Raw genomic sequence first — 20,627 nt, 5'->3', positions numbered from 1 at the left:
CTGCGACCGTAGCGGTCTTGCGGTTCCAGACTGCAGCGCCTTTAACCGCACGGCCACTTCGGCCGGCAATCTTATTTCAATTTCCAGGAGTGTATATATATATACTACTCGCCATTAAAATTGCTACACTACGAAGATGACGTGCTACAGACTCGAAATTTAACCGACAGGAAGAAGATGCTGTGATATGCCAATCATTAGTTTTTCAGAGCATTCATTCAAGGTTGGCGCCGGTGGCGACACCTACAACGTGCTGACATGAGGAAAGTTTCCAACCGATTTCTCATACACAAACAGCAGGTGACCGGCGTTGCCTGGTGAAACGCTGTTGTGATGCCCCGTGTGAGAAGGAGAAATGCGTACCATCACGTTTCCGACTTTGGTAAAGGTCGGATTGTAGCTTATCGCGATTGCAGTTTATCGTATCGCGACATTGCTGCTCGTGTTGGTCGGGATGCAATGACTGTTAGCAGAATATGGAATCGGTGGGTTCAGAAGGGTAATACGGAACGTCGTGGTGGATCCCAACGGCCTCGTATCACTAGCAGTCGAGATGACAGGCATCTTATCCGCATGGCGGTAACGGATCGTGCAGCCACGTCTCGATCCCTGAGTCAACAGATGGGGACGTTTGCAAGACAACAACCATCTCCACGAACAGTTCGACGACGTTTGCAGCAGCATGGACTGTCAGCTCGGAGACCATGGCTGCGGCTACCCTTGACACTGCATCACAGACAGAAGCGCCTGTGATGGTGTACTCAACGACAAACCTGGGTGCACGAATGGCAAAATGTCATTTTTACAGATGAATCCAGGTTCTGTTTGCAGCATCATGATGGTCGTATCCGTGTTTGGCGACTTCGCAGTGAACGCACATTGGAAGCGTGTATTCGTCATCGCCACACTGGCGTATCAGCCGGCGTGATGGTGTGGGGTGCCATTGGTTACACGTCTCGGTCACCTCTTGTTCGCACTGACGGCACTTTGAACAGTGGACGTTACATTTCAGATGTGTTAGAACACGTGGATCTACCCTTCATTCGATCCCTGAGAAACCCTACATTTCATCAGGATAATGCACGACTGCATGTTGCAGGTCCTGTACGGGCCTTTCTGCATGCAGAAAATGTTCGACTGCTGCCCTGGCCAGCACATTCTCCAGATCTCTCACCAATTGAAAACATCTGGTCAATGGTGGCCGAGCAACTGGCTCGTCACAATACGCCAGTCACTACTCTTGATGAACTGTGGTATCGTGTTGAAGCTGCATGAGCTGCTGTACCTGTACACGTCATCCAAGCTCTGTTTTACTCAATGCCCAGGCGTATCAAGGCCGTTATTACGGCCAGAGGTGGTTGTTCTGGGTACTGATTTCTCAGGATCTATGCACCCAAATTGCGTGAAAATGTAATCACATGTCAGTTCTAGTATAATATATCTGTCCAATGAATACCCATTTATCATCTGCATTTCTTCTTGGTGTAACAATTTATATATGAGCAAGTATCCCATATCCTATCATAGTATAAAATTTAAACCACGTTGTGGCCTCCTCCATAGCCGAGGTCATGAACGTCATCTGTACAGTGGCGCTGGACTTGAAGATAAGTTGGTTTCAATCCTGCCACCATTTTGCCAGCAAGTGGAGGACAGCTGCTGGCATAAATTTCCTGGTCGCTCATCTTAGCGCCAGTATCTTGGTTTTAAAGTCCCAATCTATTCGCCGGATGTGGACAATACGTTCAGCGGCCACTTAAGTGCTATTTTAGGGGGGTATGTTCCAGCACTAGGTGTGAAACCGAGTGCTGGAACGCAGTCGTCCTCCCTCTCTTACATCATCATCGTCATCATCATCATCATCATCATCGGCGGCCGCTTTGGCAGAGCGGTTCTTGGTGCTTCAGTCCGGAACCGCGCTGCTGCTACGGTCGCAGGTTCAAATCCTGCCTCACGTGTGGATATGTTTGATGTCCTTGGGTTAGCTAAGTTTAAGTAGTTCTAAGTCTAGGGGACTGATGAGCTCAGATATTAAGTCCCACAGTGCTTACAGCCATTTGAACCATCATCATCATCTTATGACACAAACAAACAACACTACACATGTAGCCTTTACACCTCCCTACAATTCACAAATACACCTACGACACAGCTCTTGCATATGTGCAAGGAACGAGGCTCTTGTACGCAAAGGAACGCATGGTATCTGAACCCACAGTATTGGATTTTGTACGCAAAGGAACGCATGGTATCTGAAGCCACAGTATTGGATTTCCTTATCACTAGTTTCATATGTTATTAAATTTAATTTAAATTATTTTGTGTAGTTTCAGTAATCAACTTTATTTGCAGCAATGTGCAATTGTTGTACTAGCTTATGCTGTTGCAATGCAGGTAGTTACGCGAGAGAGCTTCTCACACCTGACACGCCTCACCACACTCAACGTGGAGGACCTGCCGTACATGGAGCGGTTCGACGCGGACTCGCTGACCGGGCTGCCGCTGCTGACCAAGCTGCGCATCCAGACGTGGCCCAAGATCGAGAAGTACCGCTTCCGCGTGGGCAGCGCGCTGTCGTCGGTGTGGTCGCTGCGCGAGCTGTCGGTGCGCGTGCTCGAGCCGGTGCTGAGCGACCAGCTGCTGGGCGCCTTCAGCAACGCCAAGCTGCGCCGCCTCGAGCTCAGCGGCTGCGGCCTGGTCGCCATCACGGCCGACGCGCTCGAGGGCCTGGCCGACAGCTCGCACGAGCTGCAGCTGCGCGTGCGCGACACCGGCCTCCAGGAGCTGCCGCCGGGGCTCGTGGCAGGGCTGGCCGCCCACGTGCCGCACCTGGCGCTCGACCTGCGCGACAACCGCTTCCGGTCGCTGTCGCCCTCCGACCTCTACCCCAACGGCTCCAGCTGGGAGAGCGTCGGCACCAGGCCCTTCGCCGGTCTGTTCGCCCTGCTCAGCGCTCAGCAGCTTGCCGCGCGCCACCCGAGGAACTTCCCCACGGTGCAGAACTTCGTAATCGTTGTCGGACTCGTGATGTTCTCATCATTATCATCATCATCATCATCAACCACGAAACTTCCTGGCAGATTAAAACGGTGTGCCGGACCGAGACTCGAACTCGGGACCTTTGCCTTTCGCGGGCAAGTGCTCTACTAACTGAGCTACCCAAGCACGACTCACGCCCCGTCCTCACAGCTTTACTTCTGCCAGTACCTCGTCTCCTACCTTCCAAACTTTACGGAAGCTCTCCTGCGAACCCTACTCCTTGGTAGAGCACTTGCCCGCGAAAGTCTAAGGTCCCTAGATCGAGTCTCGGTCCGGCACACAGTTTTAATCTGCCAGGAAGTTTCATATCAGCGCACACTCCGCTGCAGAGTGAAAATCTCATTCTGGAATCATCAACCACATTCCTGGATTAGGTTCGAGGACCTTTTTCAGGCTGCAGCTTCTTAGTTCTGTCGTTTCCTGGGTCGACCTACAACCCTTACCCATTTTGGAATGCAGGGTGTCTCCGCAGGAATGATCAGTATTCAGGGATATGACAGCAATGATCATTCTAACCAAAAATGTCTAGCAAAAATGGGCTCTAAAGTGCATACCTTATGAGATATGAGCACTTGTCCAAATTCTCTGCAGTGCAACAAACGTCTTCTACTGAACAAATCCTCACAGCTCTTCAGATATACGATTTAGAGCCAGTGCTTACCGGAATATTTTGCTCCAAATGATTAAAGGCGGTGGCTCGTTTTCTTGTACAGGTTATTATTCCTTCCTGTAGGGGATGTGATTTTTGATATTTTTTTGTCTAAACCAGCAAGGCAAAACAGAGGCCAACACTTCCACAATATCAAGTGGATTTAGTGCTCACGTACTCACACTGCGCCGTGAACACTTCCCAGTTTATCAATGGGGAATAGTTAAACATGGTTACTACTGTTATCGGTGCCATGCGTGCAATTGTCGTGCCAGGAGCGCGATATTGAATCTTTATACTGTCGTTAGTGGCGCGAGACCTGCACGACCTTATAGCAACCGCTATAGTTCCGCATTATTCTGTTACACTAGGGGTGAGTTCAAGTAAGGAAAGGGAGAGAATGCGAGAATTACGGACTCATTTATTAAACAGTTCAGAATCTAACAATAATACAACAAAATGGGGGTGGGGGTAAGAAAGATTCGAATTCAGCAGCCTGCTCTAACGTACGTTCATAACACGCCATGATAGCAGGAGGAAAGGAATTTTAGTAACGATCGCCTATTATCAAATACAATCCCATTTAGTAAAGGAAGGGGTTGCAGGCCTGCAACGACAACCACTAGGAATTAGCCAAAGACTAAGAAGATGCTACTGTGCGTAAATCGCTCGGTATACTCCCGTACTAAAGCAATAAAACCCGCAAGACGCGAAACTATTCACAATGACCTATCATGTTCCCTCTGGGCCGCAGGGCGCGAATCTACAGTGCACGTCGGCGCTCATGCTTACCGATCTTCATCTCCCGGTTCAAATGGTTCAATTGGCTCTGAGTACTATGAGACTTAACATCTGTGGTCATCAGTCCCCTAGAACTTAGAACTACTTAAACCTAACTAACCTAAGGACATCACACACATCCAAGCCCGAAGCAGGATTCGAACCTGCGACCGTAGCGGTCACGCGGTTCCAGACTGAAGCGCCTAGAACCGCACGGCCATTCATCTCCCGGAAGCGGCACCTTCGGTCTCCGTCACGGTCACACTAGAACTGACCTACTGCCCCTTTGTCCACCACCCATCCGCGGAGGGCGGTTGGCGCCCGCCCACAAAAAACGGGCGCGCACCAAAACTGGCCAATCATGGGGCAGGAATTTCACAGGAAGGTGACCTCGCGACCTTAAAATTGAGCAGAAATAGCGTTTACAAGGTTGGTAACGCAGGATGGGGAACTGAGAACAGGGAAAACTTTGGCCGCTACAGAATATTCAAACGACACCACGCGCTACACTGGCGATCGGAAAAGGGATGGGAAACGGGAAGCCATCATGTCTGCTAGGAAGACTGCTGCCCTCGCCCATAAATAAAGAAAATTTCTAGCACACACTGATGTGTGAGACAAGCTGTAAAAATAATCAGATCAGTCAGGCAACCCATAGAAATTATTGATATTACCTGAATTATTACTTTACCGAGTACCAGAATGCTTGGATTAGAAATATGAAATAGGAGCACTGAAAGGTGAATGAAGTGCACGTCATTCATGATCGTTCCTGTGATATCATTGAATACTGACCATTCCTCCTGGAACACCTTGTACTAGACGTATTCCGAAAGTAAGGTCCGATCGGTAGCGAAATGGAAGCCACAGTAAAAATGAAAAGTGTTTTATTTGCAATAGTTAGTCACACATTCCAACAATGTCTTTACATAGTCGCCACTCCATCTGAGACATTTATGGTAGGTCTGTACCAACTTCCCAATATCCTCGGCATAGATGGCAGCCACCCGCATTTTTCACCGATTCACGGTTGTCGTTGTCTATGATAAAACGTTGACTTCATAGCCAGCGGTTCATGTTTTTTTTTTGGTCATCAGTCTACCGACTGGTTTGATGCGGCCCGCCACGAATTCCTTTCCTGTGCTAACCTCTTCATCTCAGGGTAGCACTTGCAACCTACGTCTTCAATTATTTGCTTGACGTATTCCAATCTCTGTCTTCCTCTACAGTTTTTGCCCTCTACAGCTCCCTCTACTACCATGGAAGTCATTCCCTCATGTCTTAGCAAATGTCCTATCATCCTGTCCCTTCTCCTTATCAGTGCTTTCCACATATTCCTTTCCTCACCGATTCTGCGTAGAACCTCCTCATTCCTTACCTTATCAGTCCACCTAATTTTCAACATTCGTCTTTAGCACCACATCTCAAATGCTTCGATTCTCTTCTGTTCCGGTTTTCCCACAGTCCATGTTTCACCACCATACAATGCTGTACTCCAGACGTACATCCTCAGAAATTTCTTCCTCAAATTAAGGCCGGTGTTTGATATTAGTAGACTTCTCTGGGCCAGAAATGCCTTTTTTGCCATAGCGAGTATGCTTTTGATGTCCTCCTTGCTCCGTCCGTCATTGGTTATTTTACTGCCTAGGTAGACTTAACTTCATTGACTTAGTGACCATATCTTGATGTTAAGTTTCTCGCTGTTCTAGTTTCTACTACTTCTAATTACCTTCGTCTTTCTCCGATTTACTCTCAAACCATACTGTGTACTCATTAAACTGTTCATTCCGTTCAGCAAATCATTTAATTCTTCTTCACTTTCACTCAGGATAGCAATGTCATCAGCGAATCGTATCATTGATATCCTTTCACCTTGTATTTTAATTCCACTCCTGAACCTTTCTTTTATTTCCATCATTGCTTCCTCGATGAACAGATTGAAGAGTAGGGGCGAAAGGCTACAGCCTTGTCTCACACCCTTCTTAATATGACCACTTCGTTCTTGATCGTCCACTCTTATTATTCCCTCTTGGTTGTTGTACATACTGTATATGACCCGTCTCTCCCTATAGCTTACCCCTACTTTTTTCAGAATCTCGAACAGCTTGCACCATTTTATATTGTCGAACGCTTTTTCCAGGTCGACAAATCCTGTGAAAGTGTCTTGATTTTTCTTTAGCCTTGCTTCCATTGTTAGCCGTAACGTCAGAATGGCCTATCTCGTCCCTTTACTTTTCCTAAAGCCAAACTGATCGTCACCTAGCGCATTCTCAATTTTCTTTTCAATTCTTCTGTATATTATTCTTGTAAGCAGCTTCGATGCATGAGCTGTTAAGCTGATTGTGCGATAATTCTCACACTTGTCAGCTCTTGCCGTCTTCGGAATTGTGTGGATGATGCTTTTCCAAAAGTCAGATGATATATCGCCAGACTCACATATTCTACACACCAACGTGAATAGTCGTTTTGTTGCCACTTCCCTTAATGATTTTCGAAATTCTGATGGAACGTTATCTATCCCTTCTGCCTTATTTGATCGCAAGTCCTCCAAAGCTCTTTTAAATTCCGATTCTAATACTGGATCCCCTATCTCTTCTAAATCGACTCCTGTTTCTTCTTCTATCATATCAGACAAATCTGCACCCTCATAGAGGCTTTCAATGTACTCTTTCCACCTGTCTGCTCTCTCCTCTGCATTTAACAGTGGAATTCCCGTTGCACTCATAATGTTACCACTGTTGCTTTTAATGTCACCAAAGGTTGTTTTGACTTTCCTGTATGCTGAGTCTGTCCTTCCGACAATCATATCTTTTTCGATGTCTTCACATTTTTCCTGCAGCCATTTCGCCTTAGCTTCCCTGCACTTCCTATTTATATCATTCCTCAGCCACTTGTATTTCTGTATTTCTGTTTTTCCCGGAACATGTTTGTACTTCCTCCTTTCATCAATCAACTGAAGTATTTCTTCTGTTACCCATGGTTTCCTCGCAGCTACCTTCTTTGTACCTATGTTTTCCTTCCCAACTTCTGTGATGGCCCTTTTTAGAGATGTCCATTCCTCTTCAACTGTACTGCCTACTGCGCTATTCCTTATTGCTGTATCTATAGCGTTAGAGAACTTCAAACGTATCTCGTCATTCCTTAGTACTTCCGTATCCCACTTCTTTGCGTATTGATTCTTCCTGACTAATGTCTTGAACTTCAGCCTACTCTTCATCACTACTACATTGTGATCTGAGTCTATACCTGCTCCTGGGTACGCCTTACAATCCAGTATCTGTTTTCGGACTCTCTGTCTGACCATGATGTAATCTAATTGAAATCTTCCCGTATTTCCCGGCCTTCTCCAAGTATACCTCCTCCTGTTGTGATTCTTGAACAGGGTATTCGCTATTACTACTGAAACTTGTTACAGAACTCAATTAGTCTTTCTCCTCTTTCATTCCTTGTCCCAAGCCCATATCCTCCTGTAAACTTTTCTTCTACTCCTTCCCCTACAACTGCATTCCAGTCGCCCATGACTATTAGATTTTCGTCCCCCTTTACATACTGCATTACCCTTCCAATATCCTCATACACTTTCTCTATCTGTTCATCTTCAGCTTGCGACGTCGGCATGTATACCTGAACTATCGTTGTCGGTGTTGGTCTGCTGTCGCTTCTGATTAGAACAACCCGGTCACTGAACTGTTCACAGTAACACACCCTCTGCCCTACCTTCCTATTCATAACGAATCCTACATCTGTTATACCATTCTCTGCTGCTGTTGATATTACCCGATACTCATCTGACCAGAAATCCTTGTCTTCCTTCCACTTCACTTCACTGACCCCTACTATATCTAAACTGAGCCTTTGCATTTCCGTTTTCAAATTTTCTAGTTTGCCAACCATGTTCAAGCTTCTGACATTCCACGCCCCGACTCGTAGAACGTTATCCTTTCGTTGATTATTCAATCTTTTTCTCATGGTAACCTCCCCCTTGGCAGTCCCCTCCCGGAGATCCGAATGGGGGACTATTCCGGAATATTTTGCAAATGGAGAGATCATCATGACACTTCTTCAATTACAGGCCACATGTCCTGTGGATACACGTTACGTGTCTTTAATGCAGTATTTTCCATTGCCTTCTGCATCTTCATGTCGTTGATCATTGCTGATTCTTCCTCCACCCCTAGGACAAGAGAGTGCTCTGAACCTCTATCCGCTCCTCCGCCCTCTTTGACAATGCCGTTGTCAGAATGAGGTTGACTTCTTATGCCGGAAGTCTTCGGTCGCCAATATTGATTATTTATCAAAATTTAGGCAGTGTCGGGGATCGAACCCGAGACCGAGGACGTTTTGATTATAAATCAAAGACGCTGCCCCTAGACCACGGGTAGTACAGATGAAAATCGGAGGGACCAAAGCCCGGGCTCTATGGAGGGCGATCAAACGCTTCCCTTCGAAAACCCAGCAGGGACGTCCTTCTTGCCCCTGCAGAGTGCAGCCAGGAACTGAAGAAGGAAATGCATGATAGTTATGTTATGTGGTCTGCATCTAATCAGGCGAAATCTCTCACGGGCACTCATACTCGGCGGGAGACACTGTTTTCTAGCATCTTTACGTACTCACTGTGCGCTCAGACTGAAAAGACAGACGTGACGCGATGAACTGGCATACTAGAGACACTGTCCAACACACCTATGCCAAGCTTTATCGGATTCGCGACCGATCGGACCTTGCTTTCGGAATACGCTTCGTATATTCCAAATCCTTTTTGAGTGTCTTCCTTGTTGCTTTCTGTTTGCTGTTGACAGTGCTCATCAATTTGTCTCGTGCGACCCAATACACATGTCCGTGGAGTCCAAGAGGGCAATTGTTTTTGTGATCATGGTTTTCTCAACATCATCATCATCATCAGGACCCTGTTCCTGCTTTAGCTTCTTAGCTCCATTGTTTCCTTGGCTGACCTACATTCCTTACCCATTTGGGACCCGAGACACTTTTCTGGGGAGTCAAACACAGTAAACGTTGTTGTCGTCATGATTTTCTCATCATCACTATTTACATTCATGAATTAGATTTGAGGAGCCTGTTACAGCATCAGCTTTCTGGCACCATCCTTTGCTGGGTCGACCTATATCATTTACCCATTTGAGAATACAAGTTGTCCTAGGAGGTCAATATTCAGCAACGATCTATCCAGCAAAAAGCTTTCGTTTATGTTTATTTGTGTCGACTTTTTCTAATATTACAAGTACTTTAAACTCATTCCTAAGATCTTAGCTTCTTAATCTATCTTCTAGTTTAAGATTTGAGGAATTTCCATAACGACGTCACTATTAGCTTTATATCTTCCGTATTTGCTATTCAAGCTACAGATCCCTAAAGTAGGTGTGGAACAGCTCATATTTTATAGAATTTTAGTTGCGTTTCTTTCATTGTCTTTTTGTTTAATGTTCTTACTATTGTTACGCAGGCACCCTGAGATTTTGTTGTCTTATTATTTATTTCTTTATCATTATCAGAAGGAAAGTCACATTCAAGGTACTGACTTACTTTCTCGATGATTTTGTTTTAGATACCTCCTGTTATTTACCTTAGATTGCCATTACTTTTCTCTTTTCTACTGAAATTATAATTCTGCCAATTTGATTTAGTTCAAACTTGTTTCTTTGCAATTCTTTTTCTGAAGTGATTATTATGCTCTGGTCTCAGCATACATTGATGTTTTTAGGTAATGATCATTATCTAGTTCTATTCCTGTGTCGTTTTTTGTTCCCTGATTCCACTTTTCAATCATCTCGTTTATATATAAACTGAATAAAATTGAGGAAATACTGCAACCTTGTTTAGTTGTAATGCCATGCTACCTCGTTTTGTTCCTTGTTTGTTACTCATAGACGTCTCTTAGCGACGAATGACCTATGTTCCTGTGGTAATGTGTTTCTGTATGCTGTGCGTGCAAAACTGACCGAAGAAAAGTACCGAATCAAGCTGGAGAGGTGCGTGGTTTCTTCTGCCTACGAAAAGTTGCACTTCTCTCTCACCGCGATCTGCGAACGCACGCTGTCGACAGAATTCGTCTAAGTAGCACAATAAAGAACAGCGACTGTTACCGAACATACGTCTAACGCTGTTGTGGTTTATGTGCTGACAGCATGTTTAATTCTCACAGCTGCTGCCTACAAAGCTCTCTGAAGCGCAGAAACAGAGCTCTTATGCTACTACGCTGTGGTATCGTATGATTTCCAGTACCGGCGTGTGAGCGCTGAAGCAAACATATTACTCGACCCAAAGATTCCGATATTTGCCGACTTCTGGTGACTGAGGACTATTAGTACTTGATGAGGAGCAAATAAAATCCACATACAACAGCTACCTTATACATTTAAATACAAAAAGTGGTCCAGAAATTTTGAAACAGACTTCTAGGGGAGGTGGAGCACATATAAGAAATGAGTGATAAGTGAAGAAAACATCAGAAGCGAAGAAGCTCAGAAAGCATTTTATTAGGTGTCAGATTTTGACAGAGCAATGATGTCACATGATCCGATTGGGTCGCACACAGACTGACGAAGTCAGGAATATGCAGTGATTGAGAACTGCTCAACTACCCAGGGCGGGAAGACGACGGTTCAATCCCGCGTCCGGCTATCCTGATTTAGGTTTTCCGTGATATCCCTAAATCACTCCAGGCAAATGCCAGGGTGGTTCCTTTGAAGGGTACGGCCGACTTCCTTCCCTAATCCGACAGACCGATGACCTCGCTGTCTGGTCTCCTCTTCAAAACACCCCAACAACCCAAGGCAGCAGTCGTCGCTAGGTGCTGCTGTACACGAAAGTACTGGAGGGGAACGTGCGGATTTCCTCATTCCAGTGCCAGAGAGCATACAGGGAACATGGAATACAATACGAACGGTGAGTTTTCAAAAAAATGGTTCAAATGGCTCTGAGCACTATGGCACTCTACTCCTGTGGTCATCAGTCCCCTAGAACTTAGAACTACCTAAACCTAACTAACCTAAGGACATCACACACATCCATGCCCGAGGCAGGATTCGAAACTGCGACAGTAGCGGTCGCGCGGCTCCAGACTGTAGCGCCTAGAACCACTCGGCCACTCCGGCCGGCGGTGAGTTTGCAGATATGCACTTAATGTGCGAGATAGCTGAGTGCATTGGACCATCGCTGAGAACGCATTTGTTGAGGACGCCACCCAGACAAATATCAACCGCATCACAGTTTCTTTGCACGACAGTATCGAAATTTGTGCAAATACGAGTCATTAAGAAGTGGCAGGGCTAGCGAGGGCAGACTACGAACGGCTCGTTCGGTCGTTAGGGACGAAAGTGTGTTGTATGCTGTGGGTAGTAATCAAAGCACCAGCATACGTGTCGTTGACTCGGTCTTAAGATTGTCTCGTGGCAGCGACGAGCGTGTTTTGAACGCCGAGTCCTTACATAACATTCATCTCCAAAGCGTGCACCCTACAAATGTGCGTTTCACACAGTGGTTTTTGCGAGGAAGTGGCCGAGATGTGCATTTCCCAGCTAGTGTGTTGTACACTGATGAGACTGCATTCGCTAGGGATGGCGTATCCCATCACCACATTGAACATCTGTGGCCACCAGAAAACCCCCATGATGTTCGGCACCATGTACACAGTACACAACATCGCTTCTCAGTTAACGTGTGGGCAATTTTGGTCGGCGACCATCTATTCGGGCCGTACCTTTCACCATCCTGCTTGACCATCGTGAATTATCAGATCTTCCCAGCTTTCTAGAAGATGGTCCACTAAATGTGAGGCACATCATGTCGATCCAGCATTATGGGGCGCCTGCTCATTTTTGACTGGCTCCACGTAGGAATTTGAACAAGTCATTCATCCATAGACTGGGAGTGTTGGACGGGTTCTCTGGCTCCCACCATCACCGAATTTACCGAGGTTTCATTTCTTTTTATGAGAAGCCATGAAATTTCTCGTATATCGCGAACCTGTGGCGTCTGAAATATATCGCTTCGTAGTAATCGTCGGCACACCTGCTACAGTAAAAGAAACTCCCGGTGCGTTCGAGCGTGTCCAACAGTCAATGCTCCATATATGCCAGGTATGAAGGGTGTCTGTCGGTGCAAAGTTGGAGCATCTGTCGCAACCTTAGAGTTGTATTCGTATCGTCCACCATGTATGCTAATCACATCCTGTAAATGTCTCAAATGAAACATTTTCTAGCTTCCTTTGCGATCTTCGACGTCTGCTACCACTTACCTTACCTCTAATCGTTTGTGGTCATGGACTGATATGCAATCCTCAATCCTTGTGATGTGCCCCACCTCCCTTAGAGATATTCTTTTACTTTCAGTCTTTTATAAAGTATTTTAAATTTTGTAAATTATTTGCTACAAGGAATATGTTATATTTTGTGCGCAAAAGTTTCCATTCAAATTGTTCATTTTAGTTATATTTTTAATAACCTTTCAGTTTATATTAGACCTAATTACAAAATATAATATTTGCTAAAATACCAGAAAGGTACTCGTAGTTTTTCGAGGTAGGGGAGCTCTGTAATCGTTGTGAATGTACATTACACATTTTCTTGACATCTTCGGAATTGCCATTTTCGGCTTTGTCATGTTGATTTTGAAATGAGCTTCGGCCCGAAACTAGACATCGAATGAAAAATAAAATATTTGCAACTTGGACTGGTTTTCCGTTCTATTGATTAACAGAAGTTGCTGACCCGAATTACTCCAGTATGCTGGAAAATTTTGGAAATTTGTGGTAAGGTCTTATGGGACCAAACTGCTAAGGTCATCGGTCCCTAAGCTTACGCACTACTTAATCTAACTTAAACTACCTTACGCTAGCGACAACACAGATTCCCATGCCCGAGGAAGGACTCGAACTTCCGACAGGGGGGGGGGGGGGGCGTGGACCGTGACAAAGCGCCTCAGAGCGCTCGGCTACTCCGCACGGCACGTGCTGGAAGTTCATAAATTCCCAATTTTGTTAGTTTCCCTCCGTCGTTCACAACGAAAAGCTGTCAGTAAAGACACCTATTTGTTTCTCACATCATGCGTATCTCTGTCTGATAGCTGAGTTATTTCCCTACAAGCATCTTTTCTTTTCAGTTTGTTTTTATAATCGCAGCTCGTAGTGACCCATAAACATTTCTGTTCATGATAAAATTCTATTAGCTTAAATGCTCTCTCCATATAACACTTTATACTCCAGTATTTTGCCGCGCGGATTAGCCGAGCGGTCTAGGGGCTGCAGTCATGGACTGTGTGGCTGGTCCCGGCGGAGGTTCGAGTCCTCCCTCAGGCATGTTTGTGTGTGTGTGTGTGTGTGTGTGTTTGTTCTTAGGATAATTTAGGTTAAGTGGTGTGTAATCTTAGGGAGTGATGACCTTTGCAGTTAAGTCCCATAAGTTTTCACACACATTTGAACATTTTTTTGAACTCCAGTATTTCGGAACAGAATAGATGCACACCATTTGCAAGAGCAGGCACTGCCTGCAGGGGATTGCTCTGAGCGCTATGGAACTTAACTGCTGAGGTCAATAGTCCTCCAGAACTTAGAACCACTTCAACCTAACTAACCTAAGGACATCACACACATCCATGCCCGAGGCAGGATTCGAACCAGCGACCGTAGCGGTCGCGCGGTTCCAGACTTTAGCACCTAGAACCGCTCGGCCACACCGGCTGGCCCTGCAGGGGAAACAGCGGGTGTCGAAAATAAGTTTCTCAGTACAGCCACAAGTCGTACTCAGTATGTTTTATTGACTGCCTTCTCTCTTTAATTTAATCGCGAACTAATGTACTTCAAACTGATTCTTTTTTTATAGTAAAGAGCACAACTGGTCAGTAGAACACATTAAGTGTGACTTGCGTCTTTCCTGAAAAACGTTAATACACAGCCTCTAGAGACACAACCAATCGCTACTGAAATAACGAAAGTTCGACCTGGTGCCCTCACAAGGAGAGGGGCCCCAACGCCATCCAATCGCGAACGCTCTGATGATGTTGTCAGCAGACCAGTCCGCTACCAAGGTCTTCCGCTTAGCTCTTGTTACAGCAGAGAGAGACCAGGGGGCGGTGCAAGGCAAAGAATAGAGACGCAAAGTCGCCAGGCGGGGAGCCACTGGTGGAATCGCTAACAACGATGAGACAGGACAGACGAACACGTAGGGGCGACAGACACTACGACCGACCAGGACACAACACGAGGCAAGCAAGTATGAACTGACGGTATAAACGCGGCGAGACAACAACAATGCAGGAACACTCCAGGCAACGACAGTATGTCTCTCAACACGCGGAACTAGAACGCAGTACAGTTGAGATGCACACGCGAACTACGGCGAGTATCTTGCAGCCAGGGTATCTTTTTTTTTCGTTATTGTGATTTCATTCCCCTGCCCCTATGGGCAGGGGAGGGCTGTCAGCGGCACAATCCGCTGCTCTTCAGCCGAGTAACATGACAACTAATAGGAGAATAAAATGTTACATATAAGACGATAAAAAAGCGGGACATAAAACAGAGTAATGGGTGATAGTGAAGGTAAAGATACACTGACATGGAGACGTTCATGGGGAGACAATTAAAAAAGTCGACATAAAGTGAAATAACACAGTTGGTGATTCGTAGAGCACAAAGAAGACACTGAAGGCACATGCACAGGTTAAAAGTCGGCCACAGTATTAAAAACACTCCAGAACAACACACTTTAAACCGACTTGGAGCACACACGATGAAGAATATAACTGCCAGGTGGGACCTGCAGAGGGAGAGGCCAGAGAGAAGGGAAAAGGAGGGGACAGCAAGATGCGGCAGGAGAAGGGGCAGGATGAGAAGAGTAGGGGTGTCAGTGGGTGCACCAAGAGGAAGGAGACAGGTGGGGCAGGAGATGATGAAGGCAGATAAGGCAGGAGGGAGTGCAGAGACACTGAAGGGGAGCACAAGAGAGGGGGGTGAGTAGGAGGGGGAAGCCGCTCAGGAGGAGGGAGGGGGAAGAGAGGGAGCCCTGAGGAGGAGGCAGGAGGAGGATGGGGTTAGAGTTGGTAGGAAGGGTAGATGCCAGGGCGAAGCTCATCATCTGGGAGGGGTAGATGGTGGAAGTTGCGTTTTTAAAGTAGGTGGACGGTGAGGAGATGGAGGGAGGGTGGGACACATCGGTTAAGGTGCGGCAACGGACTGGGGGTGGAGAGGAATGGAGACACCAGGAGGTGAGGGGATCAATAAGGCGGAAAATATATAGTGTGCAGGTGTGTGGTGGGTGAAGAGGCCAGGGTAGCGCCCCGCGGTTGCCTAAACACATGACCGTCGGAAACTCGATTGGCTGCGGACTTCACTTGGTACAGAGGGTGGCACACTCACACGATGAGGCTCACGGCGCAAGCGCCCTAGTCAGTATCCACGTTCACAGTCTGTGGAGCTCATTCGACTTCCGCACCTTCCGACACCAGAGCTCTGACTTGCTGCCCATACTCATGAAGCAAATTTGGCTAACGAAGCAGTTGACTGTCATTCATTGATCTTCGTTGGCCTAGCGTGTATGCGCCTTTAGGTGTCCTTGCTGTTCCCTAAAATTCACATGCTGCAAAGTCCTAGTGTTATGGGTGACCATGTCCTAGAATCTGCGGGGTCTTTGATCTGCAAGTGGCATCGCTAGTGAACCGCCAAACGCAGCCTGCCTTGCACAGAGAAACCAGAGCACAGATTATTTTTCCCTTTATTGTTATTTAACACCTTTACATAAGGTGGGCTGGCAGCAGCACACTACGCTGCTCTTCAGCCACAAGTTTGACAAATGAAAATACAAAGAAGACACATAAGATATTGAACAAAGTGGCAGGCAAGAAACAGTAGACACAGAAACAAATAACAGGAAGCCGTTCACACTCGACCAAAAACACACTAAAAAACTGTCGGCACAGCACACAAACACTGACGACTTCGACGGCACAGGTGAACAAAGGAGCGTGACGGCGAAGAACACTAAACACAAACACGATGGCAGACACAGGAGAAACTTATGGCGATGATCTCCGGCATGCAAACGTCCACGTAACGTGTGCAAGTCTGGGGACCTGCCAAGAGGGGAAGAAGGGGGTGGGGGAGGGAGAGGGGGGAGCAAAGATGCCAATGGCAGAGGAGATGGTAGGAGGAATAGAGGTATGGGTGTAAGGGAAGCCCAGGGGAGGAGAGGGGAGAAAGGGAGGGAAGGGGGAGAGAAGGGAGAGAGGGTGCCCATAGGAACAAACACAGGAAGAGGGAAGGAGGATCAAAGTGGGTAGGAGGGGTAGATGGAGGGGAGGAAGGCATCATCAGGGAGGGGGAGCTGGCGGAAGTCACCTTGGGAGAGGGTATGGAGAGTGGAGAGATGGAGAGCAGGTGGGACGTGGAAATACAGGCGCGGCAGCAGACGGGGGTGGGAGAGGATGGGAGAGACCAGCGGGTGAGCAGGATCGAGTATATGGGAGGTGTAGAGGATCCGTATCTGTTCGAGGAAAAGGAGGAGGTGAGAGAACGGAATAAGGTCGTAGAGGATCCACGTGGGGGAGGGGAGACGGATGCGATAGGCGAGGCGAAGAGCATGGCGTTCTAGGATCTGAAGGGATTTGTAAAAGGTAGGAGGGGTGCAAAGCCATGTGGGATGAGAGTAGCAGAGGACTGGGGTAGCGCCGCGTGGCGCCTAAAATACATGACCGCTGGAAACTCGATTGGCAACGGACTTCACGTGGAGGGTACGGCGAGGCTCGCAGTGCAGGCGCGCGCCAGGGCACAGACACCCCTAGTCGGTATCCACGTTCACACCCTGTGGAGCTCATTCGGCTTCCGCACCTTCCGACACCAGAGCTCTGACTTGCCGCCTGTATTCATGAAACAAATTTTGTCTAACGAAGCGGTTGGCTGTCATTCATGACCTTCGTTGGCCTAGCGTGTATGCGCCATTAGGTGTCCTTGCTGTTCCCTAAAATTCACATGCTGCAAAGTCCTAGTGTTATGGGTGACCATGTCCTAGAATCTGCGGGCTCTTTGATCTGCAAATGGCTTCGCAGGACCCACCCTGCCTTACACAGAGAAACTAGAGCACAGAATCCAAGTGCACAATTTCTTTGATGTATGCTAATAGCTGTGCATGGGAGGAATGTACCGCACAGTCTCTCACCTTACTGAGTGTGGCTGTCGACAGGTGGCCTGCTGCTGTCGGGAAACCAGCTGACGTGCGACTGCGGCCTGGTGTGGCTGGGCCACTGGCTGCGGCGGTGGCTGCGCGAGTCGCTGCAGATCCACACGGTGGTGGTGGAGGGCGCGCAGGAGATGGCGGCGGCGGCGCGCCGCGCCACCTGCCGGGACGCGCGCTCCTCGCGCGAGGTGGCGCTGCTGCAGCTGCGCGCGCCAGACCTCTCCGTCGCCTGCAACCCGAGCGCGCTGAGCCAGGGCGGCGCCGCCCCGCGCGCCGGCCGCCTCGGCCCGCTGCTGCGCGCCGCCTGCCTGCTGCTCGCCACGCGATGGGTGGCCGGCGTCTAGCGCGGCCGAGTCTCTACACGTACTCAACGTCAGCGCTACTGGTTAACGAGTACACGAAAAGAGCTCATCGCTGAGAATCATTCCTTACCAATGGGGCAGGCCAGTTCCTCACACGACGTAGAAAATAATGACGTTGATCTACGAAAGGCAGAGAGAATGGGGCAAGCTAACACAGTGGAACTATGTGGTATTCAAGAGGTCCTGCTGCCATAAGCAACAGACATTCGTTCGGGCACCTAGCCAGGTTACCATTTCAGTTTCGACAGCTTCTCAAGATATCTTCGTCATCTGCTGCGGTAAATAACATCGGTTGTGCTCGTTCTATAGGTTCCAAACGTATGTCCAGTGATCTTCAGAGTGACCTGCACTGTTGTTTTGATGCGTGATTTCTTACAACACTGTGATCTGGACTTTGGTTTAGATTATACAGGGCGTTACAAAAAGGTACGGCCAAACTTTCAGCAAACATTCCTCACACACAAAGAAAGAAAATATGTTATGTGGACATGTGTCCGGAAACGCTTACTTTCCATGTTAGACCTCATTTTATTACATCTCTTCAAATCACATTAATCACGGAATGGAAACACACAGCAACAGAACCCACCAGCGTGACTTCAAACACTTTGTTACAGGAAATGTTCAAAATGTCCTCCGTTAGCGAGGATACATGCATCCACCCTCCGTCGCATGGAATCCCTGATGCGCTGATGCAGCCCTGGAGAATGGCATATGGTATAACAGCCGTCCACAATACGAGCACGAAGAGTCTCTACATTTGGTACCGGGGTTGCGTAGACAAGAGCTTTCAAATGCCCCCATAAATGAAAGTCAAGAGGATTGAGGTCAGGAGAGCGTGGAGGCCATGGAATTGGTCCGCCTCTACCAATCCATCGGCCACCGAATCTGTTGAGAAGCGTACGAACACTTGGACTGAAATGTGCAGGAGCTCCATCGTGCATCAACCACATGTTGTGTCGTACTTGTAAAGGCACATGTTCTAGCAGCACAGGTAGAGTATCCCGTATGAAATCATGGCCATGAATCGAGGATGTACAGTACATACTAACGAAACTAAAATGAGCTCTGACATGGAAACTAAGCGTTTCCGGACACATGTCCACATAACATCTTTTCTTTATTTGTGTGTGAGGAATGGTTCCTGAAAGTTTGGCCGTACCTTTTCGTAACACCCTGTATAATACGAGTATCTTAACTGTTCAGATTTGAATGTTTCTTAAAGCTACAGCAAATCTTCGTATCCCATCTGTTATGAGTTCATCTTCTCGTCAGCAGTGACATCCTGATTTTCATACGTCTCACGCAATGTGTCGTTTGAATTGCAGTGTAATGAAAGCATTCGCCTCTGAGCGCAGCGTAACCTACAGAAAGACTGCGTCTGAGACCACTATATCCTTATTCATAATACGGGTTATAACGTTTGTTATGGGTTATCTTCAGATATTTATCTAATAAACGGAAGAGGATAGAGCTGAAGATGACCTATAATAGTCGTCGACACCGACAATCCGAATGAATAAAAAAAGTTTACCCAGATGTAACGTATCATTACTTTAAAAGCGGTCACTGTGCCTCAGAAGTCATGACTGGAATTTCGTCAAAAGAAAATCGGTCTTTATTTCCGATCGTTTGTACCAATGAACACCAGAAAGTACATAAATGTAAGTCGTAAAAATAACAGGGTCTTTACAGCAAGAGCTCATTTCTTTTTGTAACTATAAAAGTGAATCTAAGTATATAAGTGTGGCCGATTGAACTGTGCGTCGGGAGTGTACTCTGCACGTGAGGAAGATGTATAAACAGTACTTTCAGTTATTGCGAAGAGGTTAAATCTGCTGTACGGGTACTGTTGTTTCAAAGGCGGAGCCCAAAATAAACATTAACAGCCAGAGCGAAGATTAGTGCAAGTGAAAGACGCGCAAGATAAAACATTCCGCCATTAAGGAATGTCAAGCATATTTTTTAACTACAGTATCAGTTTTACTAGTCAGAACAAGCTCTGAAAGAACTTCCTAGGAGTCATAGTTATTTTTGTGACTGAACCGTGCCATCTGGGAGCAGTAATTTTTCTTTTCCCTCTTTTTTGTTGCAGCTCTGACAGGAAACAGGAATGGCTAGATTACGATTTGTATCGGGCAAAAGAGCTTGATGAAATAGCCCGTAAGCTAGACCTTTGTTCCTATGATCTAAGAACCACATGAGAGACGCGGTCCAGCATACAGTTTAAATTTGTAGGGACGGTTCTGGCTAGGACACAATCGTGCGTCAGTAGTGAATAAAGGTGTAGCTATGGAGGAAATGAAACATATCTTAGGATATTAACTGAACAACTGAAGGGATGTTTTCGATAACTAGCTGAAGCAATCGTTATTATTTCAAGCAAAGACACAGAATGATGCACCAATTGACAAAAAGCTGTCGAGCTTTTATCCATGGATGCCTGAAAAAACTGTTGCAGTTTACTGACGAAGAGAAGGAAAGCATTTGCAATGTTACCAAAGAAAGCTTTTACGTAGCGTAAATTAGAGAAATCATCCTGTCCTGGTTTGTGTAACAGGTGGCGCTTGCCTGGGAACAAATGAATGAATGTACATCAGGGTCACAAATTAACCA

At 46.8% G+C, this 20,627-nt stretch overlaps 1 protein-coding gene across 1 annotated transcript in view; it reads left to right on the top strand.

Annotated features, from left to right (window-relative positions):
- The window catches only part of LOC126456632 (chaoptin-like), a 157,166-nt gene extending 137,034 nt beyond the window's left edge, over positions 1-20,132 (top strand). Inside the window, exons 8-10 of the mRNA XM_050092376.1 lie at positions 2,395-2,932; positions 17,656-17,925; positions 20,107-20,132. Of these exons, the coding sequence (XP_049948333.1) occupies positions 2,395-2,932; positions 17,656-17,925; positions 20,107-20,132 (834 nt within the window). The remainder of the gene's footprint in view (positions 1-2,394; positions 2,933-17,655; positions 17,926-20,106) is intronic.
- The last annotated feature ends 495 nt before the right edge of the window (positions 20,133-20,627 follow it).

Source organism: Schistocerca serialis, chromosome 2 (assembly GCF_023864345.2).
Source record: "Schistocerca serialis cubense isolate TAMUIC-IGC-003099 chromosome 2, iqSchSeri2.2, whole genome shotgun sequence".
In the NCBI taxonomy this organism is placed as follows: Eukaryota; Metazoa; Arthropoda; class Insecta; order Orthoptera; family Acrididae; genus Schistocerca; species Schistocerca serialis.
Note: the sequence above shows the minus strand (reverse complement) of the source record. Positions and strands in the feature narration are given on the sequence as shown.